This window comes from Schistocerca cancellata, chromosome 3 (assembly GCF_023864275.1).
Source record: "Schistocerca cancellata isolate TAMUIC-IGC-003103 chromosome 3, iqSchCanc2.1, whole genome shotgun sequence".
In the NCBI taxonomy this organism is placed as follows: Eukaryota; Metazoa; Arthropoda; class Insecta; order Orthoptera; family Acrididae; genus Schistocerca; species Schistocerca cancellata.
This window is the reverse complement of record NC_064628.1, coordinates 622,233,739-622,259,693: the sequence shown is the minus strand read 5'-3', so window position 1 is coordinate 622,259,693 and position 25,955 is coordinate 622,233,739. Positions and strand designations below refer to the sequence as shown.

The window sequence follows — 25,955 nt, the reverse complement described above, 5'->3', positions numbered from 1 at the left end:
GGGCCCATATGGAAATGAACAGCACGTCTCAGAAACAATTCGCCAGTGGAATTGAAAAGTTTCATATGTATGGGTCCACGAGTTATGCTATGAAATAATCTAACTGTTAGTCACAGTACTACAACTGTGCAAACACTGCCTCAAGCTTACAAACGCAGTGTGATATCTTTTCAGCATTACTTGATCCAACTTCGACACAAAGTTCTTTATTTACACTCCCAAATTTCACAAATAGGGAATGCACACGATGTTGAGCATTATGGCTGATGGACAAAAATTGCCACTGTTGTGTTTTTTAATCGGAAAACTCTCCCCAAGGGAGAAAGCTTTCCAAATTATTGTAAGAGCTAGTGATATTACTTTGCAGTAACTTGTAGTGATATTAATTTGACCCCACAAGATACGTGTACATGTCATTTTTAAAATGACAGTTTACAATCTGAGGGGGGGAATCTCTATTATAGGCCACACCACGGTTTTTCAAGCCAAAATGTAGAGAAAAGGTGCAGTCTACATTCGCACAAATACAGTAAATGCTCCTGAAATTTAGATATATTTTTACAAATACAGGAATTGTTTCTCATGCACCATTACTTAGATTAAAACCACAAAGAAGCCATTTTCCGTCATATAACCACTTTTGCATTCATAACAAACAATAGATGAACAGTCAGAATAGAAGTAAATCGCACATAAACGAGGTACTCTGAACTTCATTCTTTACACTGAACAACTAGTAAAGACAGTAATACTTTCAAAGGCAGTTCACACACAATCTTCTTGTCAAATGAAATTAAAAAATGAAGAAATCTTGAAAAGAAAAGAGGTCTACATCGCCTTGTTTTTTTGCATGGTAACAAGGGGATTATCCATCAATTTTGTTACTGATTTCTCCTCCCAAACTTTCCCTGCCGCTTTTCAAAGATCCATTTTCTGGTAAAGTGTTTTCCCAAATGTGTTCAGTGACAATGAGAAGACATTCATGTGAGCAACAAATGAGCCACCTGGACTGCACAAACTGAGATACACTGGATAGAAATGCTGCACAGACACCATGCCAGTGTGTAGCACATGACGACTTGGAAAAATCGACTGGGTGGGGAGACAGAATAGTGGGTGGGGAACCTGCAGGGAAAAGAGTGAGTGCAGGATGGATGAAGTTAGGGTTCTTGGGCAGGGGTGCAAATGGGTGTGGAGAAGGAGACTAACGGAGATTGAGGCCAAGGAGGATTACAAGATCAGAGGATGTCATGCAAGAACAACAAGAACAAAAGGTTGGTTAGTTTGTGGGGGGTTGAAGGGACCAGACTACAAAGGCCACTGGTCCCTTGTTCCACAACCATAAAATCCTACAAGGAATAAAAAAAAACAAGCAACGGAGAAGACAAGGGACCACACAGAACAAGAAAGACACAGACAAAGACCAGACAAAAGCAATTAAAAGCACACTGAGAGTGACCGTGGTTGGCTGAACATGGAAACAAATGAAGGGAAAGCCAACCACCAAGAAAAACACTAAAAACCCCAGTCTAAAACCATAGGCCAAATGCCAGACTCAACACAAAAAAAACCTCTAGATCACGCAATAAAAGCACCGTACATAAATAAAACTCAAAACTAAGTCTGCCATTGCAGCATCATCTGATAAAAGTGCAGGGAGCGTATCAGGCAGTGCATATGTCTGCCTGAGCAGAGTTAAAAAACAGACAGTCCAACAATATGTGGACCACCATCAATGACGAACCACAGCAACAGAGAGGTGGGTCCTTGCTGTGCAATAAATATCCGTGCGTCAGCCAGGTGTGGCCAATGCATAGGCGGCAGAGGACAACAGAGTCCTTGCGAGGGGCCCGCAAGGAAGAGCGCCACACACTGGTAGTCTCCTTGACGACCCGTAGTTTGTTGGGTGAAGGCAGGGTGTGCCATTCATCACTCCAAGTACCAAGTACCTTGTGCCGCAAAACTGAATGGAGATCACACTCCAAAAGGCCGATCTCCAGGGCCGGCGCACTGACAGCCTGTTTGGCCAGCATGTCTACACGTTCATTTCCCGGGATGCCGACATGACCCAGGGTCCACATAACGACCACGGAGCGGCCACAATGCGCTAGAGTATGGAGGGGCTCCTGGAGAGCCATCACCAGACGAGAGTGAGGAAAACACCGGTCAATAGCTCGCAAACTGCTCAGGGAGTAACTACAGATAATGAATGACTCACATGAGCAGGAGTGGATATACTCTAGGACGCGAGAGATGGCCACCAGCTCGGTAGTGAAAACACTGGAGCCAGCTGGCAATGAGCGTTGTTCAGAATGATCCGCTAGAGTAATGGCATAACCAACATGACCAGCAACCATCGAACCATCGGTATAGACCACTTCAAAGCCCTGAAATGCGGCAAGGACTGAAAAAAAAGGTGGTGCGGTGGGCCTCAGTCCTTTGAGCCCTGTGCCAAATCAAGCTGAAGGTATAGGCGAGGCACACACCACGGGGGTATATGTAGAGCAGCCCGGAAAAAGAGTTAGAAGAGGGAAAAACTCAAGCCCAGAGAGAAGAGCCTGGATGCAAACTGCAATTGTACACCCTGACCGGGGCCGCTGTTCTGGGAGATGGATGACCGAGTTGGGGAACAGGAGATGGTAATTGGGATGCCCAGACAAGCTACAAACATGCACAGCATAAGTGGCCAGCAGTCGTTGGCACCAGATCCGCAGTGGAGGGACACCAGCCTCCACAAGCATGCTGTTGACAGGACTTGTCCGGAAAGCTCCAGTTGCGAGTTGGATCCTGCTGTGGAGGATGGGGTCAAGCAACCGCAATGAGGAAGGCGAAGCCGAACCATAAGCCAGGCTCCCATAATCTAGATGGGACTGAATCAATGCCTGATACAGTTGTAGAAGGGTAGACCAATCAGCACCCCAGCAGGTGTGACTCAAACAACGAAGAGCTTTAAGATTCTGCCAGCATGTTTGTTCAAGCTGCTGAATATGGGGGAGCCAAGTCAACCAGGTATCAAAAACCAATCCTAAAAGCCAATGCGTCTCCACCACAACAAGAGGTTCACTGTTAAGATAAAGCCGTGGCTCAGGGTGAACAATGCGACGCCGGCAGAAATGCATAACACAGGTCTTGGCGGCCTAAAACTGGAAGCCATGCGCTACAGCCCAAGACTGCGCCTTGCCGCAAGAACAAAACCCATATATGTAATACAGAGAAATTGGTGCTGTGGGAAGGACCCAGATGGATCAACTTGTGAAGCAGCCATTGAAATCTAGCATTTTGTGCCCAGCAGCATGTTCTACCACTGGTGGTCCACCCTGCTCGACAGCTTGGTAGTGGCCACTGATTTGAATGGACTGATGGTTGGTAGTCACATCCAAATAAAACACTACACAAAAATTTCAGCAAAGCTTGTATGTAACATGAATGCTTTAACATCTTGTTCCACATCTGATAGGACAGGATAAGCCTGTGACAGGTCTAGAGAAGGATGTGACAGGTATGTGTATCAGGTAAATCCTGCGTCTGAGTCTTCCACAGTAATATGACCAATGTGGCAAGTGGTTCTGCATCTACATCTATACCTATACTCTGCAACCATCATAAGGTGCATGGCAAAGGGTACATCCCACTGTACGAGTTATTAGTGTTTCTTCCTGTGTCATTCAGGTATGGAGTGAGGAAAGAATGATTGTTTTGAATGCCTCTGTGCGTGCAGTAATTATTCTAATCTTATCCTTATGACCCCTGTGTGAGTGATACATAGTGGGTTGTAGTATATCCCTAGAGTAACCATTTAAAGCTGTTTCTTGAAACTTTGTTAACAGACTTTCTCAGGATAGTTTACAACTGTCAAGAGTCTGCCATTCCAGTTTCTTCAGTATCTCTGTGGCACTCTCCCATGGACTAAACAAACCTTTGACCATTCGTGCTGCCCTCCTCTGTATACGTTCAATATCTCCTGGTACGGGTCCCACACATTTGAGCAATGTTCTAGGATGTGTCACATGAGTGATTTGTAAGCAATTTCTTTTGTAGACTGATTGTGCTTCCCCAGTATTCTATCAATAAACCAAAGTCTACCACCTGCTTTACCCACGAGTGAGCCTAAGGGATCATGTCATTTCATATCACTACACAGTGTTACACATACGTATTTGTGTGATTCTGAGAGTGACGAACTGATATTACAGTTGTAGGATACAACTTTTTTTTTGCTTTGTGAAGTGCAAAATTTTACATTTGTGAGCATTTAGAGCAAGTTGCCAACCTCCGCACATCATGTTAAAAGAGATAGTACCTCATTATAGGTAATTGCATCATCTGCAAAATGCTTGATTTTACTATTAATATCTGTAAGGTCATTAATATAAAACATTAACAGCAAGTCTCCTAACATACTTCCCTTAGGCACATCCGAAGTTACTTCTACATCTGATGATGACTCTCCACCCAAGATAACATGCTGCATCCTCCCAACCAAAATGTACTCAATCCAGTCACAAATTTAACTTTATATACCATATCATCATACTTTTGTCAATAAGCATAGCTACAGTAGTGAGTCAAATGCTTTTTGGAAATCAAGAAACACTGCATCTACTTGGTTGCCTTAGTACAAAGCTTTCAATATGTCATGTGAGAAAAGTGTGAGTTGAGTTTCACATGATCAATGTTTTTGAAAACTGTGCTGGTTGGCATTGAGGAGGTCATTCTGTTCATGGTAACTCATTATGTTTGAGCTCAGAATATGTTCTAAGATTCTACAAAAAATTGATGTCAAGGATATTGGACGGTAGTTTTGTGGATCACTTCTACCACACTTCTTGTAGACCAGTGTGACCTGTGCCTTTTTCCAAGAACTTGGCATAGTTTTATCTACGATAGCCTCTAGTTGGGGCCTGGTGCCTTGTCCAATTTTAATGATCTCAGTTGTTTCTCAAATCACTGACACTAATACTTATTTCATTCATCTTTTCAGTGGTACCAGGATTAAATTAGGACAATTCTCTTGGGTTTTCCTTTGTAAAGGAACACATTTGAAAACGGAGTTCAACATTTCAACTTTTGCTTTGCCACCCTCAATTTCAGTTCCCATCTCATTCACTAGGGAGCAGTTGACACAACCTTCGGTGCCACTAATAATGTTTACATATGACCAGAATTTGTGAAATAACATTTGACAATATTCTGCTATGGCAGTCATTGAAGGCACCACGCATCACTCTCCTGACAGCCAAATGTGTTTCATTCAGGATCTCTCTATCGATAGCCCTACACTTTGTTGCACACCTATTATGCTGCAATCTCTGTTTCTTTAAAAGTTTGTTTACACTGACTATATACCATCAGGGTTCCCTCCCATTATGAACTGTTCTACTGGGTACACACCTATCCAGTGCATGGTCAACCATTCTTTTAAACTAGGGCCAGTGTTCCTCTACGTGCTCCTGACCTGCATGAAAGTTTCAAGTTCCTCACTGAGATATGGCAGTACTGTTTTTTTTTTTCTTTTTTTTCCTAGTTTACTGAACATATACATCTTACTGCTGGTTTTAGTTGTCCTTTGTACTTTGGTAATCATTGTTGCCACAACTGCATCATGGTCACTGATACCAGTTTCGATGAGGACATCCTCAAAGAGTCGGGTCTATTTGTTGCCATTACATCCAATATATTTCCTTCATGAGTAGTGTTCCTGACTATGTGTTATAGATAGTTTTCAGAGAAGGCATTTAAGAAAGTTTCACAGGAAGTGTCATCATGCCTGTCATTAGCAAAACTCTAATTTTCCCAATTAATTATGGGACGATTAGTCTCCACACCAATGATTACAGTGCGAATAGGGAACTTACGTACAAGTGAACTGAGAGTTTCTCTGAAGTTTTTGGTAACACCAGGAGAGGAGTCTGGTGGGCGATAGAAGGATTCAATTATCATTTTATGCTCTCCCCTGATATTGAGTCTTGCCCAAGCAATCTCACAAGCAGCTTCAAATTTTATCTCTGTGGATTTGAGTTTTTTGTCTATTTCAACAAATGTTCCACCTCCATTTCCCATTTGGAGCTTCACTACTTTTCATGAGCACTTCCAACTCTGGCATTTTGTTGCAAATGCTTTGGTAGTTTACCATTATGATTTTAATAATCTCACCTGTGGAAGGAATTTCTTTCAATCTTACACCGATACTTCTGGGTTTCCTACAGCTATTGTTACCTGGCCATAAGGCTGGTCTTCACCTTCTCTATCAGTCTCTGGAAGGGCCCAAGAATGACTTTGAAGCCCAGATGACAGGCATCATTTGTTCCAAAGTGTGTCACAACCTGCAGTTTGTTGTAACCTTTTCCCTCAAAATGGCTGCTGGAATAGCTTCTTCAACATGGTGAAGGAGACCCCCAGACATACACACTGAGTGCACCTGGTGTCCTTCCCTGCCCCTTGCTGCCATTTCCCTAAGTGGTATCATCATACACTGTTCGTTTGAACTACCGATGATTAATAGATCCCTAACCTTTTGCATTTACCTCATCCTGACACCGTACAAAACAAGTTTCTCCACATCGGGTGAAGTTAGTCCCACTGGGTCAGTATCAGTGAAAGACAGCATCTCAAACTTGTTAGTTAGAGGGACTGGTACAACATGCTGAGTCCTCCCTGGTCCCCTCCACCCTGTACAGGATGCCTAGCTCTACCACTGACACACCACTTGCAGTCAAGTGACAATAGAGCCCGTACTTTCTGCAGAGGTGACAGGATACACAGAAGATAGTATTTGAGGTACCTCTGGTACAGGAGCTCTCAGGAGCTCTTCCAACACACTGATTCACAGTAGCTGTCAACCACTTGACAGTAGTCAGTGCAATTTCCAGCAGCTTACGAACATCAACCAACTCACCCCATGTTTGACAACAGCATTCACAGTGGGGCTGCATTTTGGCTGGTGCAATGTATTACAAGGCAGTGAACGAAGGACTTTAAATCAAACCTGCTGATTATCTTTTAATCTGTAGAGCTAGAAGTTGCTAATTCCCTGTAAGAATTGAAGCAGGTACACAAAATGAGATTTCTATTAAGGCAACACAAAAATTTGTGGTAAAAAAATATTAGTTTCCTAAAATGTTTCGATGTTAATTATAGTTGTTAGCACACAGGTGTAGTATAAGTAGTAATCAAAGCACTCTGGCATTTTACAATTTGAGCAGAGTATAGCTAAATTCCACCAAAATCTTGCAGGGATGATTTCTTTATGCAAGTATAATATATCTTTGGTTTCGGGAAAAAGATTTAAGTCATCATCCTCCAACAATCATGAAATTTTCCAGTGGTCAGATTTAATTAAAAAGCCTTGATAATCCTTTTTATTAACATAAAGCATTAAGCTGCAGCTATACATAGTATATTTAGTTGCTATCAGATGTTTTATCAAAGCCTCAGAATGTGAACAATGTCTTCCTTGTGGAATGTTGCCTCTTTTACTTGCTACAAGTGAAGCCTGAAGCAGCATCTGCATGACTGGTATCACTGGAAACACTGATTGACTAGATCATCATTATTTTTCTAGTCAAACAATATGTCTATTAGGTATCAGAAACAGTGTGTCCCAATCATTTCAGAAGCTTCACTGTTCACAGATAGTGTAATATCTGTCACAGTTAGATTGCACAATTAAATACGTACCACCACTGCTAATTTCACTCAGTTTGTGCCAACAACACGAATCCATCATGTTATTTAGCAAATTTTGAATAATGCCATAATACATACAACATTGCTTGATATAATTATTTCTTTCATGAAACACAAAATAATTATTTTCTAAGCCTATCAGCAACATTAACACCCTTTAGCAACCAAGCACTTAAGAAATACATCAATTTACACATAAAACTTCCATCATAAAGAGTTATAGAAGGGTTAAAAATGAAGTGAACTGTTGTCAAGCAACAGAATCTAATATGGAAACTGGAAGTAATGATGAAGTACTCTCCATATAGTATCAAAATAACAAATCAGTACTGTTAGGCATTGTTTCCAGTATCAATATTTTTAACTGCGGGAAACATATGAAACATTTCAAAAAGAATTAACCAGCACATCTTTGAGTGAAGAATTATGAATTCCTTAAACAGTAATTACGACAGCTCAGTTTAGGTACAAATAGATGTTCGTTAAAACTGAGCAGCATTAATCAGGAACCGCCTGAAGATGGCACGAAGCCTGTCTGCCGAAATATTGTGGAGTAATTACAACATGACCCAGCCAGACACCCGAGAATACTACAAGCTTTGGAAAACTATCTGAACTCCAAGTACTTTCTCTCCAACAGTACTATCAACATCCTGATCAACCTATGTGCTAGAATACTGATTTTCCAGGTATTCAACTGGTCCAAAATGCCATGTTCCTCAAACTACTCCAATGTGTTATAAGTGAGTGCCTTAGAAGTTCTTCCCAAAAGTATCAACAACTGCCTGGTCAAGCTGTGCACCAGAAGACAATTTTTCTTGGTGTCTAACTGGATGACAATTTCAATGTTTTGCTCTTTATTTCCATAAAGTTATCATCAGTTGCTGTGAGTGACTGTGTTGGTATTTCTACCTGTCTATCTGGAGTCCACTCAGTGAGCATGTTTAAGATCATTACTTGTGACACTGGAAGAAGATGGTCTTCAAAATACAGTACAGAAAATGAGTACCTGTGAATGCCTTTTCTACTATATCACATTTCTGAATAAGTATAGTATCCTTTCTCCAGCTCAATATGGATTCCAGAAGGGGAAAACAAAGTTGTTTATAAATCTCTAGATACAACTATCTCTCTCATAGATAAGAAACAGCCAGCTGTGGGGTTATTCCTTGACCTCACAAAGGCCTTCGATATTGCAAACCACAGAATACTATTACAAAAACTATATAACTATGGTATACAGGGCACTGCCTACAATCGGATTGCAAGCTACCTACTAAACAGAAAACAGTATGTGCAGATATGTGAGGTCATCCCTCCAGGAAAATCCACAGTTTCATGTTCTGATATGCAAACCGTAAAACATGGTGTCCATCAAGGATCAGTTTTAGGCCAGATCCTATTTCTCCTGTTCATTAATGATCTTCCTCTTCACCTACCGACTTGCAATACCTTCCTTTCTGCCGATGACACCGATATTCTGATATCTGACTCAGAAGAACGCATTGAAGCTGCAGTCAGCCAACGTAAAGCTCTACTGGATTCATGGCTTACAGCTAATAGGCTACTTCTTATTGCAAAAAAAAGACTGTAGGCCTAACATTTCATACAGTCCAGAACAGAAATCCCACCACCCCAACTACACAAAAAGGTGGAAATAGTATTGAACTGGAAAATGTAACTAAATTCCTTGGAATATCTATCTCTGACACTCTGAGTTGGAAAAGACGCACTGACAGCTTAGCTACCAAGCTAAAAAAAGTATGTTTTATGCTTCTGTCAGTCAGGGAAGTGACATTTCTAAAAATCCTAATGTCAAGGTACCATGCTCTTTACCACTCAATGCTTACACATGGCCTCTGGGGCTCCAAAAGAAAGCTGTCAGGGTACTATTATTTAAAAAGCAGAGAGGCTCATGTAAAAAGCTATTCTGAAAACTAGGTATTCTTCCAATTCCATGCCAGCACATATTAGAGATACTAAGTGTCACCAAGCTAAATATTGGCAGCCTAAAGCAGAATCTGGGCTATCACCAGCACAACACTAGAGGGAAATATTAGCTGACACAGTTTCCACATTCCACTAAATTATATGCTTATAGTGTAGAATGCATGGGGATTAAACTATATAATCATCTACCACCAAATGTAAAAACATCAACAATCCAGCACATTTTAAAATAAGGCTTAAATCGACATTATTAAAATATTCTTTCTATAATGTACATGACTATTTTGAAAGTGATTTTTTCTATGTAATATATTTGCATACTTATCTTTCTGTGCTATAATTTATCTTCAAAATGTAAATTTCAATAAGGCCTAACAGACCGTTAAAAATTTATCTACTTGTCTGTACTCATTATATTTATCTTTTTAATCTTAACTAATGTATAAATTATGTAATGTTTATCTGTACTTAATTTGATTTTAAATGTATCATCAAATTTTAATTTTAATTAGGCCTAGTTGACCTTAATTTGGAACAACTTGTGAGTATACTAATACTAATTATGTAATGCTTATCTGTACTTAATTTGATTTTAGATGTATCATCAAATTTTAATTTGGCTTAGTTGACCTTACTTTTGAACAACTTGAGAGTATACTCATACTATATCTTGTAATCTATAGCTAACATACAATTGCGTAAATCAAGTTGTATTTAATTTGGCATTACGTATTTTTAAAAGCTTAACTGCTATAATGACTTGTCCCACAATATGTAGTACTCTCTGTACACAAAATGACTCAGGGGATCAATAGAGAATGAATTAATGAATCATCTGTCAATCATAAAGGGGAGTAATCAGAAACTGCAAATTATATCTTGCATTAGTACAGTTCTAAGACTGGTTTCAGAATTACACTGGAAATCCTGCTAACCTCAAATTGTCCATATATAGCTCAATTAGTAGCACTGCAACTTATCGTATATAGCCTGACAATGACAGAAAGACCCACCCAAATGGATTAGATTAACAACTGAAATGACCATACTATTTGGGCCAATATTTATTATTTCTGACAGTTCTGACCTACAGTAATAAGCAAGAAAGAAGTGAGTGATCAATGCAAATTACAAAGATAGATTCTGAAAAAAGTAGGCCCTTAGCTTTAATACTGTTCTGATTTAACAGTACACTTTTTTATACTTAGTAATATTCAGCACACCATTCAAACTCACCTGCAAGTTTAGTGCATTTTTCATTTTTGTTGATGCAGGGTTCATTATGATCTGAACAAGACCATTATAACGCCGAATGCTAAGTTCCCTATAGCTCACAGTACCAGCATTTTGACGAATGCTTGTTCTTGGCTTAGCATGCTCATCATCTTTGCGCTTCTGTTTCTGAACATCATTCTCTAAAGTTTTCACCAGAGTGACATACGCTGGGGAAAAAATGTTTAAGTACAGTTTAAGTACACACTAATGAGCTGAGAATACTTTTCACAATAACATGTGAACATTTGAAATGAAGTAAAGTTTCCACTGTACATCTGAATGTACATTTAATTTCAAACATTTAAATAAAAACTCCTCTTCATTTACAGAGCTACAACAATTTTGCAGTGTATCACAAGCCACAGGCTTCTACACAGTCACGAAACAATTTACTTAAGGTGAAAAGTGCCAAGCAATGTCTTTATTAAGAATATGAAGATATTATATTCCTTGAAACATGAAAAATTATGCTACGCAGAATGGAGGATTAGACAATATAATGAGGATTTTATATTTCCTGAAAGACTAAACATTATACTACATACAATGGAGGAACAACAATAATTCAATTTATAGTCAATTAAAAAGTAAGTCCAAAACAATACTTACAAGCAGCATTGGGACTCTGTGGATGTGAGCGGTTTGTATCTTTCTTCTGTGCTGGGTTTGGAGTACTTAGTTTGTTCCTTGCTACAACCTGAGTGTTTTGACCAGACGATGACACTTGGAGACATCTATCTTCTGCTGCAAAAGCTGATGCAGCTTCAGCTAAACAAGTAGTGAGCTCTGCCTCTACATTGGTTGCTGAAACTGGTGATTTCTCAAGACTACTAGAAACCACTACTGGCATCCCAGTAACCTCTGATTTTTGTGTCCTGTCCTTTTTCTTTGCTTTCATTACACTGTTTTCTTCAGATAACTTAGCTGATTTTGGGAGTTTTTCTTTGTGGGAATTTTTCTGATGCATTTTTGTCACATCTGGAATGAATTTACTTTTATCGAGAGAAACATTTTTTGGTGCATTTGGCAAAAGAACTTCTTTTGATTCATGTTCTTTCTGTGATATGCTTGTCTTTAATCTTGGCAGTGTTTTACTATCTGCAATTCTAGTACTTGAAGTTTTGCCAGATTTACTTGCACCTGTCACCTCCTTCTGAATACTAAGAGTTCCATTAAATTCCTTCTCCTTTCCTTTCTTATCTTTATAAGTCTGTAGAGGCTCTGCTTTTCTGATGAATATTGGAACACCCTTCTTACGAGCCTCTGCCCCTTGCTTTGTAATCGATTTAAGTTGAGATTCATAAACAACTTTTTTGCCACTTTGACCATCACTGGTATATTCACTCTTATGTTGATTAATACCAGTATCACAACTAGTACGTGGTATCACAGTTGGGCTTGTGCTGCGACTGGAGAAATTACTGCTGGAAGAATGTCTACGAATTATTCTTGATGCCTCAGCCCGTAACTGCAATCGTGGTGGACATGGTAAAGTCTGAGTTGGTGATGGGGGGTCAAAGTGAACAGTCGACGGAGGTGGTGACCGAAGAGTTTCACGAGATTCCATCCGTTTGGGTGGTGCCATTTTGCTGTCTGCACTCTGCTGGTGGTCTGATGTGCAAAGTAACTGCCTTTTTGCACGTAAGTTAACTGCCGGATTCTGCAAAGATTTCAGTCTCAGAACAGCATTCTTCACAAGGCGGGTTTTCAATAGAAGATTCTTCTTTTTCCACCGGGAAGAGTTCAGTTTCGGTTTTATTGGTTTTTTCAGATTGTTATTGGAAGAAACATCATTATCACAAACTGCAGACCTTCGCCTTGAGTCACCTAATTCTGCTTCATATAAAAGATTAATTGCACCTTCGTCTATAAGTAATTTATCTACTTCACTTCTTCGGCACCGTTTCTTGGAACCAGATGAGGCATCTGGTAACTTTTGATCTTCCCCATTGTCTTTACTGATACCCCTATGGATATTTTTCTCAGAATTATCTGCCCTGTTTTTTAGATCGGACACTTCTGAAACTGGTGTATTATTCTCATTATTAGGAACAGCACGAGTTGAAACTGCGTCTTCTACACTGGCTTTGTTTTTGTCAAGATGATTTTTTACATTTTCCACACTAGATTCTCTATGAAGTCCTTTTGTATCTGCTTCTGAGGGCTTGTCAGAAATGCCACATTTCGTATCTTGAACTGATGTCTGACTCTCATTTATTTTCTCCATTTCTGCAGATGATTTCACAACTGACTCTATTACTTTAACAACATTTTCACTAATTTTTTTATCTGTTGAATTTATTTTCTTTGAGTCTTTTTGTAATTTTTTCACTTTGTTTCTATCAGCTCTTCCATTCTCAATGTTTTCTGATACATTCTTAGTAGATAGCTTTTTCTTTTTTACATTATCAGGGGCAATAACGACAGCTTTTCTTTTCCTGTTCTTTTTCTTCTTTAACTCTGCTACGTCATTTTCCTTTGGTACTTTCTTTACTTCAGTTGTAACATTATGAGCATTGTTTTCAGTAAGTGCATCAATAGCAGGCTTCTTAACATTCTGCTTAGGTTTCTTTGGCGACTTTTCTTGCAATTTATCTGTTTTCTTCTTCCGTGGAGTTGTCTCGAATTCCATCAGTTGCTTCAAAGCAAGTTCTTTTTCAAGCAATGGGTCCAACTTAGGAGGGGTTGTGAAATGATTTCCATTTGTAGGAACTGTAGAAGGAACTGTTCTTTGTAGTTGACACTGTGGTGTAGCTTTTATCTCGGGTATCCAGTTAGGGTCTACATCACCCTCAAGTATAGCAAGTAACTCCTTGTCATCAGCAATAACCTTTTGCTCTTGGGCAGAAGAGTTGTTCTCTGATACAATATTACCTGATTTCACTGACAAATCAGTCTTTGGTAGAAGATCAGTAGGTTGTGCTGCAGTGGCACCTGAACTAGATGATGATGATGGAGCAATATGATTTGCAAGTCTCTGCGTTAACTTAATAGCAAAAAAAATATCACCACCTTCTGGTGTGTCATGAACTGGATACTTTTTTAAAGATCGTTCGAGCAGTTCTTGTGCTAGTTCGTCCTGGGTCACAATCTGGCTTGTCAAATTTCTATATGGCACTTTCACACCCAGACGTGGCTTTTGGGGTTTTCTGCCTCGTGTAACTAAGTCTTCAGCAGGATTTTCAATATTCCGTCCCATTAAATGCGGAGGAATTGAAAAATTTGGTGTTGGAAGCGGCAAAGTTGCTGCGTCTCCATTTGCAATATTTTGAGAACCCGATTCCTGGGGCATCCTTATATCATTGGCTGATAACTGTACTGGCGAAATTGGTGTGCTATTTGGTACGTCAACAAATACTCCCACACTTACTGGTTTTTGTCCTGCGCTGTTAACAGTAGCTGCCATACTTGCATTTTCCTTCTTGTTTGAACACGGAGGTGATCTTGATGCACATAATACATTGGTTAGGCATCTTGTGCAGCCTATAGTGTACAGTGTCGCGTCGCAAAATGAAGAGCATAGAGAATCAGAGAAAACGAAGTCTTTACCGTTTTCACACTTTCCTCTCGTTCACAGCTGATCAATCCACTCGTTCATTATCGTGGCAAAGCTGCAAGGAAAATAAATGAAATGCAGTAGTTGCTGGTTGTATTGAGCACAACACAATATTCGTACGAACCGGTCACACTGACGATAACACTCACTTTATCTGAGTAGCAAAAATATGTTTTGCGAACATTAATCAAGGTGTTTGTTGATGCACCTACCAAACCTATCCTAAACGAACAACAACAACAACATCAACAAACGAGTGTCGTCACGTGAAGACATCCTGCCAGAGTATTCACAAACGCAATCACTAGTACATTAAGCTAGGACAGATGCGTTCGTATCTTCGACCCAAGAATAATATGTATGGCTGGCTGCATTCCAAACACAAATTATCATTTCTTGTGAATACTCTACGCAAAACTCTCCTATTTTTCATAACGTAAAACCGAGAAATATTAAGTCAAAAACTCGTTTATACATTCAGACCAAAATTCTACATACCGAAGTATTGTTTATCCAAAATATCTACAGCAGAGAATGTAGCTGTTATTATACACGTGAATAGGATTCCACTTCCATGGTTCATTGAAAGTTTGAAGTGCAAACCGATCACAACATACCGCGACAGCGTGTGAGGTCGCTTCTGTCAAATACATTAATGACCGCGCGGGCATTATAAGTCACCATTATAGCACGAGGATACTTTATTTTATGGTAGGGGAATGTAGCGTGTTCCATTTGCACAAAATAGTAACTACTATTTCATCATCAGTGTTCCCGGGGATTCCAGTAAAGCGGATATCATAAAAAAAACACGTTTCTTCTCTCTAATGACTTAATTGAATAATATTCCTCATCCAAATTCCTATATGACTTTGTAAAACTACTCAGAGATAGAGTACATGGGAGCAATAAAGCAGAGATCCACTATCGGTTTTACTGTAAACACGAAACATTTTAAAACCCTTGCAAGAGTATTACAGTTTACTGCGGGAATAAAAAAGAAGACCGTGTAGTTCTACTATTCCGAATCTGTAGTCAGAAAAATTTTATGATGTTTACTCCCATTCACTTCCTTCGCATTGAAAACTAACAATGCAGTACAAGTTATTTTAATTATTCTAGAATGCAGAAGGCGTGAATAATTCTGTTTACCCATGTCAAAGACACCGCCTTACACATGTTATTCGGACAATTCACGCCAATGAATCAGCAAAACATTGTATCTTATCATACTTCCAAATAAACAGTAATTAATTCAGCAATCTATACAATCAGACTCGGCGAGAACTTTGCCCAGGTTTATTGCACATCACATTTGTACCGACGTACGCCAACGCTACGTTCCGAGTGTAAGTTTTTTAAAACAAAGTTTAGGACTGGAAATGGTCGGGGAAATAAGCTTTTAAACTATAGCAATTGGGTGTAAGTTTTTTAAAACAAAGTTTAGGACTGGAAATGGTCGGGGAAATAAGCTTTTAAACTATAGCAATTGGGTTCCACACGTCCTAGGTTTGGCTATAATTATTTGAAGGGATTACAAAAATATATTATTATGAATTATTTCGGAATCCTGGATTGAATTGTTCAAATCATTAAATGCAAAAACTAATGATACTTTTTTAAATTGTATTTTACAGCACAGACCACACTCTGGCCAGAAAACCTTGTCACTCCTAGAAAAATAGAAATCAGTATATAACACACAAAAAGATAACATTAGCTATAAAATGAGTAGTCAGTGGAAATTTGAGAATTTGGATGTAACTCAGAGGAAGGGCCTCTTAATCATAACAATAAATAGACCCAACAAGAAGAACGCGTTTTCACGAAAGGTGAAAATACTTCTTTGATACGTAATAATCTGTATACAGCTAAAATATATTTCAAATAATATCTGTACTAACCCCTCATGTATTACTTGCTGTGGTTGATTTCAGATGTATGAAGGTGTAACACAGATTCTGAATGATGCAGCACATAATGATGAAGTTTCAATAGTAGCTTTTACAGGTGCAGGAGATTACTATAGCAGTGGAAATGATCTGTCAGGATATTCAGATTATGAAGGTGCCAGTACTGGATTTAATGCAAAGACGACAGACACTGTGAAGTACGTATTACTTACTTAGTTCCACATAATGTAGGATAGTAATACGAAGTAATGTTACGGACTTTATATCATACACTGAAATAAGCCTGTAGGGTTCATATATAACTGTAAGCACACTTTTATATTTGCTGTAGCTAACCAAGAAGGAATAGAAATATTTGTGTTCTAGTGGATCATTTTCTTTAATTGCCCATTGGTTTGGATTATGTCAAAACCACTGACTCAAAATCTGAAGCAATGATCATTACCATTCAGCATTAGGGATAATGGACTTACAGGAAACAAACAAATAAATAAAACTGATATTGAATTTCATGTTTTCACATAATCAAATCCAGTTGTTCTGTGAACATAAAGAGAATAAATGGTATATCCTAGGCTAATTTTGAATGTGTGTCCCAAAATTATGAGTGCTGTTCCATTCCCAGTGTTATCTTTGTACCTTTTTCTCTGTAATTCTTGCTGGTTCACAGTGAGTAGTAATTTGAGAAAACCCAAAAATTTCAGATTAAACATCCACATGTACCCATTTGTTTTCGCATACTGTGATCCACAGATGACCATAAATACACCAGCTTTACACAATGCAGCTGTCAAGTCACATGAAATAAGATGCTTTGTTCCACTCATTAACAATGTGCAATGTAGCTTTGCAGGCAGTGCAGGAAAAAGAGTGGGGGGGGGGGGGGGGGGGGTTGCAGTAAGGGACTCTCTCTCTTCTACTGCTCCCAGCATCCCCACACCCCATAGAAAGTGCCGAGTCATCTACATCTACATGCATATTCTCATAAATGATTATAAGGCACACCGCTTAGGCTACATGGTATTGCACCACATGTTAATGTTTCTTCCACATGTTCATGTTCCTTCCCATTCAATTATTATAAGCAGAGCATGGGACGAATGTGTGCTTCAAGGCCTCTGTGTGCATTGTAGTTACCATAATTTAATTTTTGTGATCCCTTGGGAGCAATATGTAGGTTTCAGAGGTGTATTCCTAGATGCTTCATTTAATAACGTTTCTTCAAACTTTGTAAATAGGCTTTGCAAAAGAATTGATGGCTGTCTCCAAGTGACAATAAAATCCATGACACTCTCCCTTGAGTCAAAAATACCTGTGAATGTTCGTGCTGCTCTTCTTTGTATACATAAATATCCCCTGTTATTCCTATTTGGTAAGGGTGTAGCCCACTTGAGCAATATTCTAAGATCAAACACAAAAGTCATTTGTAAACAGTCTGCTTAGTAGACTGACTGCATTTCCCCAGTATTGTGTCAGTGAACTGAAGTCTGCCAATGTTCTTATTCACTACTGAGCCTATGTTATCATTCCATTCCATTTTGTGATAAGTGTACGATTTTATGTTTCTGGACATTTAAAGCAAATTGCCAATCCTTGTACCACACAGAAATCTGATCAGACAGAAAATTTGTGCAACTTTTTTTCAGATAGTACTTCATTTTAGACAATGTGTAGCCTGCAGGATGTCTGAGGTTACTATTAACACTGTCTGCCAGGTCATTAACATATAACATGAACAGCAAAGAGCTTGATAAGCTTCTCTGAGGAACACCTGACGTTATTTATGCTTCTGTCAATGATTCCGCCTCTAAGATGACATGCTGAAGCACACTATGAAAAAATACTTAATCTAGTCAAAAGCTATGTTTGATGCTCCATATGATAATACTTTTGATCATAAGCATTGGTGCGGCACCGAGTCAAATATTTTACAGAAGCCAATTGCCTAGAAAATTGCGAGTTGAGGTTTGTGTGACTGATGTTTTCAGAATCCTTGCTGGTTTGCACAGAGAAGTTTATCTTTTTGAGATATTTCATTATATTTGAAATCAGAATATGTTCTTTGGCCAAGTGAGGTGGTACAATGGTTAGCCCATTGGACTTGCAATCATACACACGTACCCGCCCATCCTGATTTAAGTTTTCCGTGATTTCCTAATCCCTTCAGGTGAATGCTGGGATGGTTCCATTGAAAAGGTATGGCAGATTTCCTTCTCCATTCTTCCTCAATCCAAGGTCGTGCACCATCTCTATGACCTCATTCTCAATGGGACATTAGACACTAATCTCCTCTCTTCTCCTCATCTTTTATGACTCTACAAGAAATGAATGTCAATGAAATTGGACAGTAATTTTGTGGATCACTTCTGCTACACTTTTTTGACGTGTTCTTTCTTTTAATCACTACTCGGCACAGATGGTTAAGGGATAAATGGTGTATTATGCTTAATATTGAAACTAAGTCATCTGCAACTTTTGTGTCTGACAGGAATTCCAATGCACCTGGAGCCTTGTTTAATGTAAGAGATTTCAGCTGTTTTTCAAAGCTGCTGACACTACTATTTATATCACTCATCTTTTCAGCAACGTGAGATTTAAAATGAGGCAGTACTTTGTACCTTCTTTTGTAAGGAAACATTTGAAAAAGAGATTCAGCACTTCTGTTTTTGCTTTGCTACCCTCTGCCATGCACCATACAGTGGCTTGTGGAGTATCTATGTAGATGTAGAATTTCAGATCCTGTGTCATTTATGAGTATCTCTTTGGTGCCACTCACAGACTTTATATATTACCAGAATTTATTTGGGTTTCAGGAATTATCTTTCAGCAAGATTCTGCTATCGTAGTCATTTGAGGCTTCACATATTGCCCTTCTGACAGTCACAAATATTTCATTCAGTATTTCTTTATCTATAGTTTTACGGTTTGTTTTACACCTATTATGCAGTAGTCATAGTTTCTTCAGAAGTTTCTTCATAATAATTGTATACCATGGATGATTTGTCTCATCATGAATAGGTACATATCTATCCAGTCAACTATTCTCATAAATCTGAGTCACAGATCCTGTACATGCTTCTGACCAAAGATAATGCCTTGGGTTCCTCTTTGAGATATGGTGTGATTATGTCTTTATCTAGCTTTATTTTCATTGTTTACTAAGTATGTAAATATTTTTATATGTTTTAATTGCCCTTTGTACTGTAGTAATCATTGTTGCCATGACTACTTCATGGTCACTGATACCAGTTTCAAAGTGGGCAGCCCCAAAGAGATCAGATTTATTTGTTACCATTAGTCCTCAAAGATGTGTGTCATGACTGGGCTTCCGAAATGTGTGTTCTTAGCAGTTTTCAGGGAAGACTTTTAGAAACTTTTTGGAGGATATTTTGTCACCCTTGCCACTTACAAAGTTGTAAGTGTCCCAGTCGATCGTTGGATGATTAAAGTTTCCTACTAACAGTATCTTCCCCCCAAGAACCATAGACCTTGCCGTTGGTGGGGAGGCTTGCATGCCTCAGCGATACACATAGCCGTACTGTAGGTGCAACCACAACAGAGGGGTATCTGTTGAGAGGCCAGACAAATGTGTGGTTCCTGAAGAGGGGCAGCAGCCTTTTCAGTAGTTGCAGGAGCAACAGTCTGGATGATTGACTGATCTGGCCTTGTAACACTAACCAAAACAGCCTTGCTGTGCTGGTATTGCGAATGGCTGAAAGCAAGGGGAAACTACAGCCGTAATTTTTCACGAGGGCATGCAGCTTTACTGTATGGTTAAATGATGATGGCGTCCTCTTGGGTAAAATATTCCGGAGGTAAAATAGTCCCCCATTCGGATCTCTGGGCGGGGACTACTCAGAAGGACGTCGTTATCAGGAGAAAGAAAACTGGCGTTCTACGGATCGGAGCATGGAATGTCAGATCCCTTAATCGGGCAGGTAGGTTAGAAAATTTAAAAAGGGAAATGGATAGGTTGAAGTTAGATATAGTGGGAATTAGTGAAGTTCGGTGGCAGGCAGAACAAGATTTTGGCCAGGTGAATAAAGGGTTATAAATACAAAATCATATATGGGTAATGCAGGAGTCGGTTTAATAATGAATAAAAAAAATAGGAGTGCGGGTAAGCTACTACAAACAGCATAGTGAACGCCTTATTGTGGCCAACATAGACATGAAGCCCATGCCTACTACAATAGTACAAGTTTATATGCCAACTAGCTCTGCAGATGACGAGGAAATTGAAGAAATGTGTGATGAAATAAAATAAATTATTCAGATAGTGAATGGAGACGAAAATTTAATAGTCATGGGTGACTGGAATTCAGTAGTAGGAAAAGGGAGAGAAGGAAACATAGTAGGTGAATATGGATTTCGGCTAAGAAATGAAAGAGGTAGAATTTTGCACAGAGCACAATTTAATCATAGCTAACACTTGGTTCAAGAATCATAAAAGAAGGTTGTATACATGGAAGAATCCTGGAGATACTAGTAGGTATCAGATAGATTATATAATGGTAAGACAGAGATTTAGGAACCAGGTTTTAAATTGTAAGACATTTCCAGAGGCAGATGTGGACTCTGACCACAATCTATTGGTTATGAACTGTAGAGTAAGACTGAAGAAACTGCAAAAAGGTGGGAATTTAAGGAGATGGGACCTGGATAAACTGACTAAACAAGAGGTTGTACAGAGTATCAGGGAGAGCATAAGGGAACAATTAACAGGAATGGGGGAAAGAAATACAGTAGAAGAAGAGTGGGTAGCTTTGAGAGATGAAGTAGTGAAGGCAGCAGAGGATCAAGTAGGTAAAAAGATGAGGGCTAGTAGAAATCCGTGGGTAACAGAAGAAATATTGAACTTAATTAATGAAAGGAGAAAATATAAAAATGCAGTAAATGAAGCAGGCAAAAAGTCTCAAAAATGAGATCGACAGGAAGTGCAAAATGGCTAAGCAGGGATGGCTAGAGGACAAATGTAAGGATGTAGAGGCTTATCTCACTAGGGGTAAGATAGATACTGCCTACAGGAAAATTAAAGAGACCTTTGGAGAAAAGAGAACCACTTTTATGAATATCAAGAGCTCAGATGGAAAACCAGTTCTAAACAAAGAAGGGAAAGCAGAAAGGTGGAAGGAGTATATAGAGGGTCTATACAAGGGTGATGTACTTGAAGACGATATTATGGAAATGGAAGAGGATGTAGATGAAGATGAAATGGGAGATATGATACTACGTGAAGAGTTTGACAGAGCACTGAAAGACCTGAGTTGAAACAAGGCCCCGGGAGTAGACAACATTCCATTAGACCTACTGACGGCCTGGGGAGAGCCAGTCCTGACAAAACTCTACCATCTGGTGAGCAAGATGTATGAGACAGGTGAAATACCCTCAGACTTCAAGAAGAATATAATAATTCCAATCCCAAAGAAAGCAGGTGCTGACAGAAGTGAAAATTACCGAACTATCAGTTTAATAAGTCACAGCTGCAAAATACTAACATGAATTCTTTACAGACGAATGGAAAAACTGGTAGAAACCGACCTCGGGGAAGATCAGTTTGGATTCTGTAGAAATATTGGAACACGTGAGGCAATACTGACCCTACGACTTATCTTAGGAGCTAGATTAAGGAAAGGCAGACCTACATTTCTAGCGTTTGTAGACTTAGAGAAAGCTTTTGACAATGTTGACTGGAATACTCTCTTTCGAATTCTGAAGGTGGCAGGGGTAAAATACAAGGAGCGAAAGGCTATTTACAATTTGTACAGAAACCAGATGGCAGTTATAAGAGTCGAGGGGCACGAAAGGGAAGCAGTGGTTGGGAAGGGAGTGAGACAGGGTTGTAGCCTATCCCCAGTGTTATTCAATCTGTATATTGAGCAAGCAGTGAAGGAAACAAAAGAAAAATTCAGAGTAGGTATTAAAATCCATGGAGAAGAAATAAAAAGTTTGTGGTTTGCCGATGACATTGTAATTCTGTCAGAGGCAGCACTGGACTTAGAAGAGCAGTTGAATGGAATGGACAGTGTCATGAAAGGAGAGTATAAGATGAACATCAACAAAAGCGAAACAAGAATAATGGAATGTAGTCGAATTAAGTCGAGTGATGCTGAGGGAATTAGATTAGGAAATGAGACACTTAAAGTAGTGAAGGAGTTTTGCTATTTGGGGAGCAAAATAACTGATGATGGTCGAAGTAGAGAGGATATAAAATGTAGACTGGCAATGGCAAGGAAAGCGTTTCTGAAGAAGAGAAATTTGTTAACATTGAGTATAGATTTAAGGGTCAGGAAGTCGTTTCTGAAAGTAATTGTATGGAGTGTAGCCACGTATGGAAGTGAACCATGGACGATAACTAGTTTGGACAAGAAGAGAATAGAAGCTTTCAAAATGCTGAAGATTAGATGGGTAGACTATATAACTAATGAAGAGGTATTGAATAGGATTGGGGAGAAGAGAAATTTATGGCACAACTTGACTAGAAGAAGGTATTGGTGGGTAGGATATGTTCTGAGGCATCAAGGGATCACCAATTTAGTATTGGAGGGCGGTGTGGAGGGTAAAAATCGTTGAGGGAGACCAAGAGATGAATACACTAAACAGTTACAGAAGGATGTAGGTTGCAGTAGATACTGGGAGATGAAAAAGCTTGCACAGGATAGAGTAGCATGGAGAGCTGCATCAAACCAGCCTCAGGAGTGAAGACCACAACAACAACAACAACAACTAACAGTATGTTGAGTGAACACATGTTTGAGTGAGGTGAGGTTTTCTCAATAGTTTTCTGTTGCACCAGGTGGTGAGTAGCCCATTGCTCATTAAGCTATCGTTTCAATACACATTTAGATTTATCTCAAAAACCTAACTGTCATTGATTCTGGCTTTTAACCATCTTCCTGCACATAGTGATATATGAGCACTGTTTTTTGGGGGCTGCTTCAAACTCCGAAACTTTGCACCTATAGCATGATGCTTGTAGTTACAGCAGTAATGTATTATACATGAGAGAAAGCTCATCTGCATCACAGCTACTGTAAACGAAACTAAAGAGCTTATTAGAAGGCAATGGTGACGACATATATGGCTACAATGTCGACGAAGTACAGCTAAGTTATGCCTGTAAGTGGGTGTCCGTGAACTAGGAAAAGGGACTTAACAAAATGACCTGGTTTTACTTTCATACTATAAACAGTACTGAAACATATTAACAAAAGTTTAGATAAAATCCAAGTGGATTATCTTGTAAGAAAAAGAAAGCTCAGACAGCAAATCAAATTCACTCATGGTGTTACATAGTTCATATAATACAGGAGTACCTTTAGAAATGTGGAAGGAGTCAAGGTATAGATTAACAAATTTACATTTGTAACAACCGAGATCTATTTGCAATGTTCACTGCTACTTGTCATGCAGCTTACAAGAATCTCCAGTCATTGACTATAGATAATCAGACAGTTTGTAGCAGTAGTGGTTGATAAATTATGTTTTCAAGTTTCTTTTGAACTGTCAGGGATTTTGAATGCCTCATTTTATGTCAGACTGGAACTTGTTGAAGACTATTACATGGGAATCTTGGCCAAAGAAAGCAAAGTCTGGAATTAAGGTCTTCAGTCTGTAGCCTGTTTAATGCAGTTCTTCATGGAAGTCTATCATGTGCAAGCCTCTTAGTCTCTGAATAATTATTACAATCCACAGCCATTTGAACCTCCTTTTGTATTCAAACTTTGCACTACCTCTACGACTTTCACCCTCCACACTTCCTTCCATTACCAAATTATTACAATCCACAGCCATTTGAACCTCCTTTTGTATTCAAACTTTGCACTACCTCTACGACTTTCACCCTCCACACTTCCTTCCATTACCAAATTGATGTTCCTAGATGCCTCAGGATATGTCCTATCAACTGAAGTTACAAATTTGCTTTTTCCCCAATTAAATTCAGAACCTCTTCAATAGTTATTCAAACTACCTATCTAATCTTAAGCAGTCTTCCATAGCACCACATTTCAAAAGCTTCTCTCCTTGTCTGAATTGTCTGTTGTCTATGTTTCACTTTCATAGAAGGCTGCACTCCGGGCAGGTACCATCAGAAAAGACTGCTAAACCTTAAGTTTATTTTAGATGTCAACAAATTTCTCTTTTCTTATTTATTGCTGATCTTCATTTTGTATCTTCACTACTTTTGCCATTTTTGGCCTAAATCATTTCTTTTGTTGCTCAAATACCAAAAGATATCAATTACTTTTAGTGCCTCATTTCCTAATCTAATTTTTTTAAAACTGCTTGATTTAATTTGATTACATTCCATTGCCATTATTTTACTTTTATTCATGTTCCTTTTACAGTCACTTTTCAAGCTGCTATTTACATTTACATCTACATACCCATTCCACAAGCCACTGTATGATGTGTGGTGGAGGGTATCTTGTACCACTACTAGTCATTTCCTTTCCTGTTCCACTCACAAGTAGAGTGAAGGCAAAACAACCATTTATACACTTTCTATGATCTCTAATTTCCCTTATTTCATGGTCTTTATGCAAAATGTATGTGGTGGCAGTAGAATCATTTTGTAGCCAACTTCTGGTTCACTAAATTTTCTCAGTAGTGTTTTGTGGAAAGAACATCTTCTTCCCCCCAGGAAATCCCATTTGACTTCATGAAACATTTCCATAATATATTTGCATCTTGATCAAATCTACCAGTAACAAATCTAGCAGACTGCCTCTGAATTGCTTTAATGTTTTCCATAAATCTGACCTGGTGGGGATTCCAAACACACAAGCAGTACTGAGGAATGAGTCACCTTAGTCTTCTATATTCAGTCTCCTTTAGAATTGAACCACACTTTCCTAAAATTCTCCTCATATACCAAAGTCAACTTTTTGCCATCCCAACTGCCGTCCTTACATGCTTCTTCCATTTCATACTGTTTTGCAATGTTATGCCTAGATAATTGACATGGTTGTGTCAAGTGGCACACTGCAAATGTTCTATTTGAACAATATGGGATTGTTTCCCTCCCCAGCTGCATTAATTTACATTCTTCTGCATTTAGATCAGGCTTTCAGGGAACAGTATATGATTGTTTTCTCTCCTCATATGCATTGATTTACATGCTTCTACATTTAGATCAAGCTGCCGTTCATCACACGAACTAGAAATTTTGTCTAGTACACCTTGTACCATTCTACAGTCACTCAAATGACAACACCGACCTGTATACCACAGCGTCATGAGCAAACAGCTACAGATTGCTGCTCACCCTGTCCATCGATCATTTATGTCTACACAGAAGAATAGTAGTCTTATCACACTTCCTGATTTTCAGGGTAATGTGCGAGAAAAGGGTAAGCTGAATTTTGCACAGGCAATGTCCATCTGTGGACAGATGCTTTTCTGTCTCACAGAAATCTGATCAGCTCCTCTTCCTAGTCCTGTGCCATCTCTGACAGAATCACAATGTCATTGGCAAACTGCAAATTTTTATTTCTTTTCCCAGAATGTTAATTACCTTTCCAAATTTCTCCTTTATTTCCTTCACAGTTGGCTCAGTTTACAGATTGAATAAC

At 39.0% G+C, this 25,955-nt stretch overlaps 2 protein-coding genes across 4 annotated transcripts in view; one reads left to right on the top strand and one right to left on the bottom strand.

Moving 5' to 3' along the window:
• Window positions 1–15,102, bottom strand: part of LOC126175531 (uncharacterized) — a 106,126-nt gene extending 91,024 nt beyond the window's left edge. The window contains exons 1-3 of one of the 2 annotated variants that reach the window (XM_049922363.1): window positions 14,966–15,102; window positions 11,521–14,522; window positions 10,873–11,078 (exon numbers count right to left, since the gene is read on the bottom strand). In XM_049922363.1, coding sequence (XP_049778320.1) covers window positions 10,873–11,078; window positions 11,521–14,317 — 3,003 coding nt within the window. In that variant the 5' untranslated portion in view covers window positions 14,318–14,522; window positions 14,966–15,102. Of the gene's footprint in view, window positions 1–10,872; window positions 11,079–11,520; window positions 14,523–14,616; window positions 14,906–14,965 lie in introns of those variants that run through there. The other variant, XM_049922362.1, reaches the window with a different exon arrangement.
• The window catches only part of LOC126175533 (enoyl-CoA delta isomerase 2-like), a 149,710-nt gene continuing 138,800 nt past the window's right edge, over window positions 15,046–25,955 (top strand). The window contains exons 1-3 of one of the 2 annotated variants that reach the window (XM_049922366.1): window positions 15,046–15,178; window positions 16,105–16,299; window positions 16,405–16,577. In XM_049922366.1, coding sequence (XP_049778323.1) covers window positions 16,195–16,299; window positions 16,405–16,577 — 278 coding nt within the window. In that variant the 5' untranslated portion in view covers window positions 15,046–15,178; window positions 16,105–16,194. Of the gene's footprint in view, window positions 15,179–15,228; window positions 15,817–16,104; window positions 16,300–16,404; window positions 16,578–25,955 lie in introns of those variants that run through there. The other variant, XM_049922365.1, reaches the window with a different exon arrangement.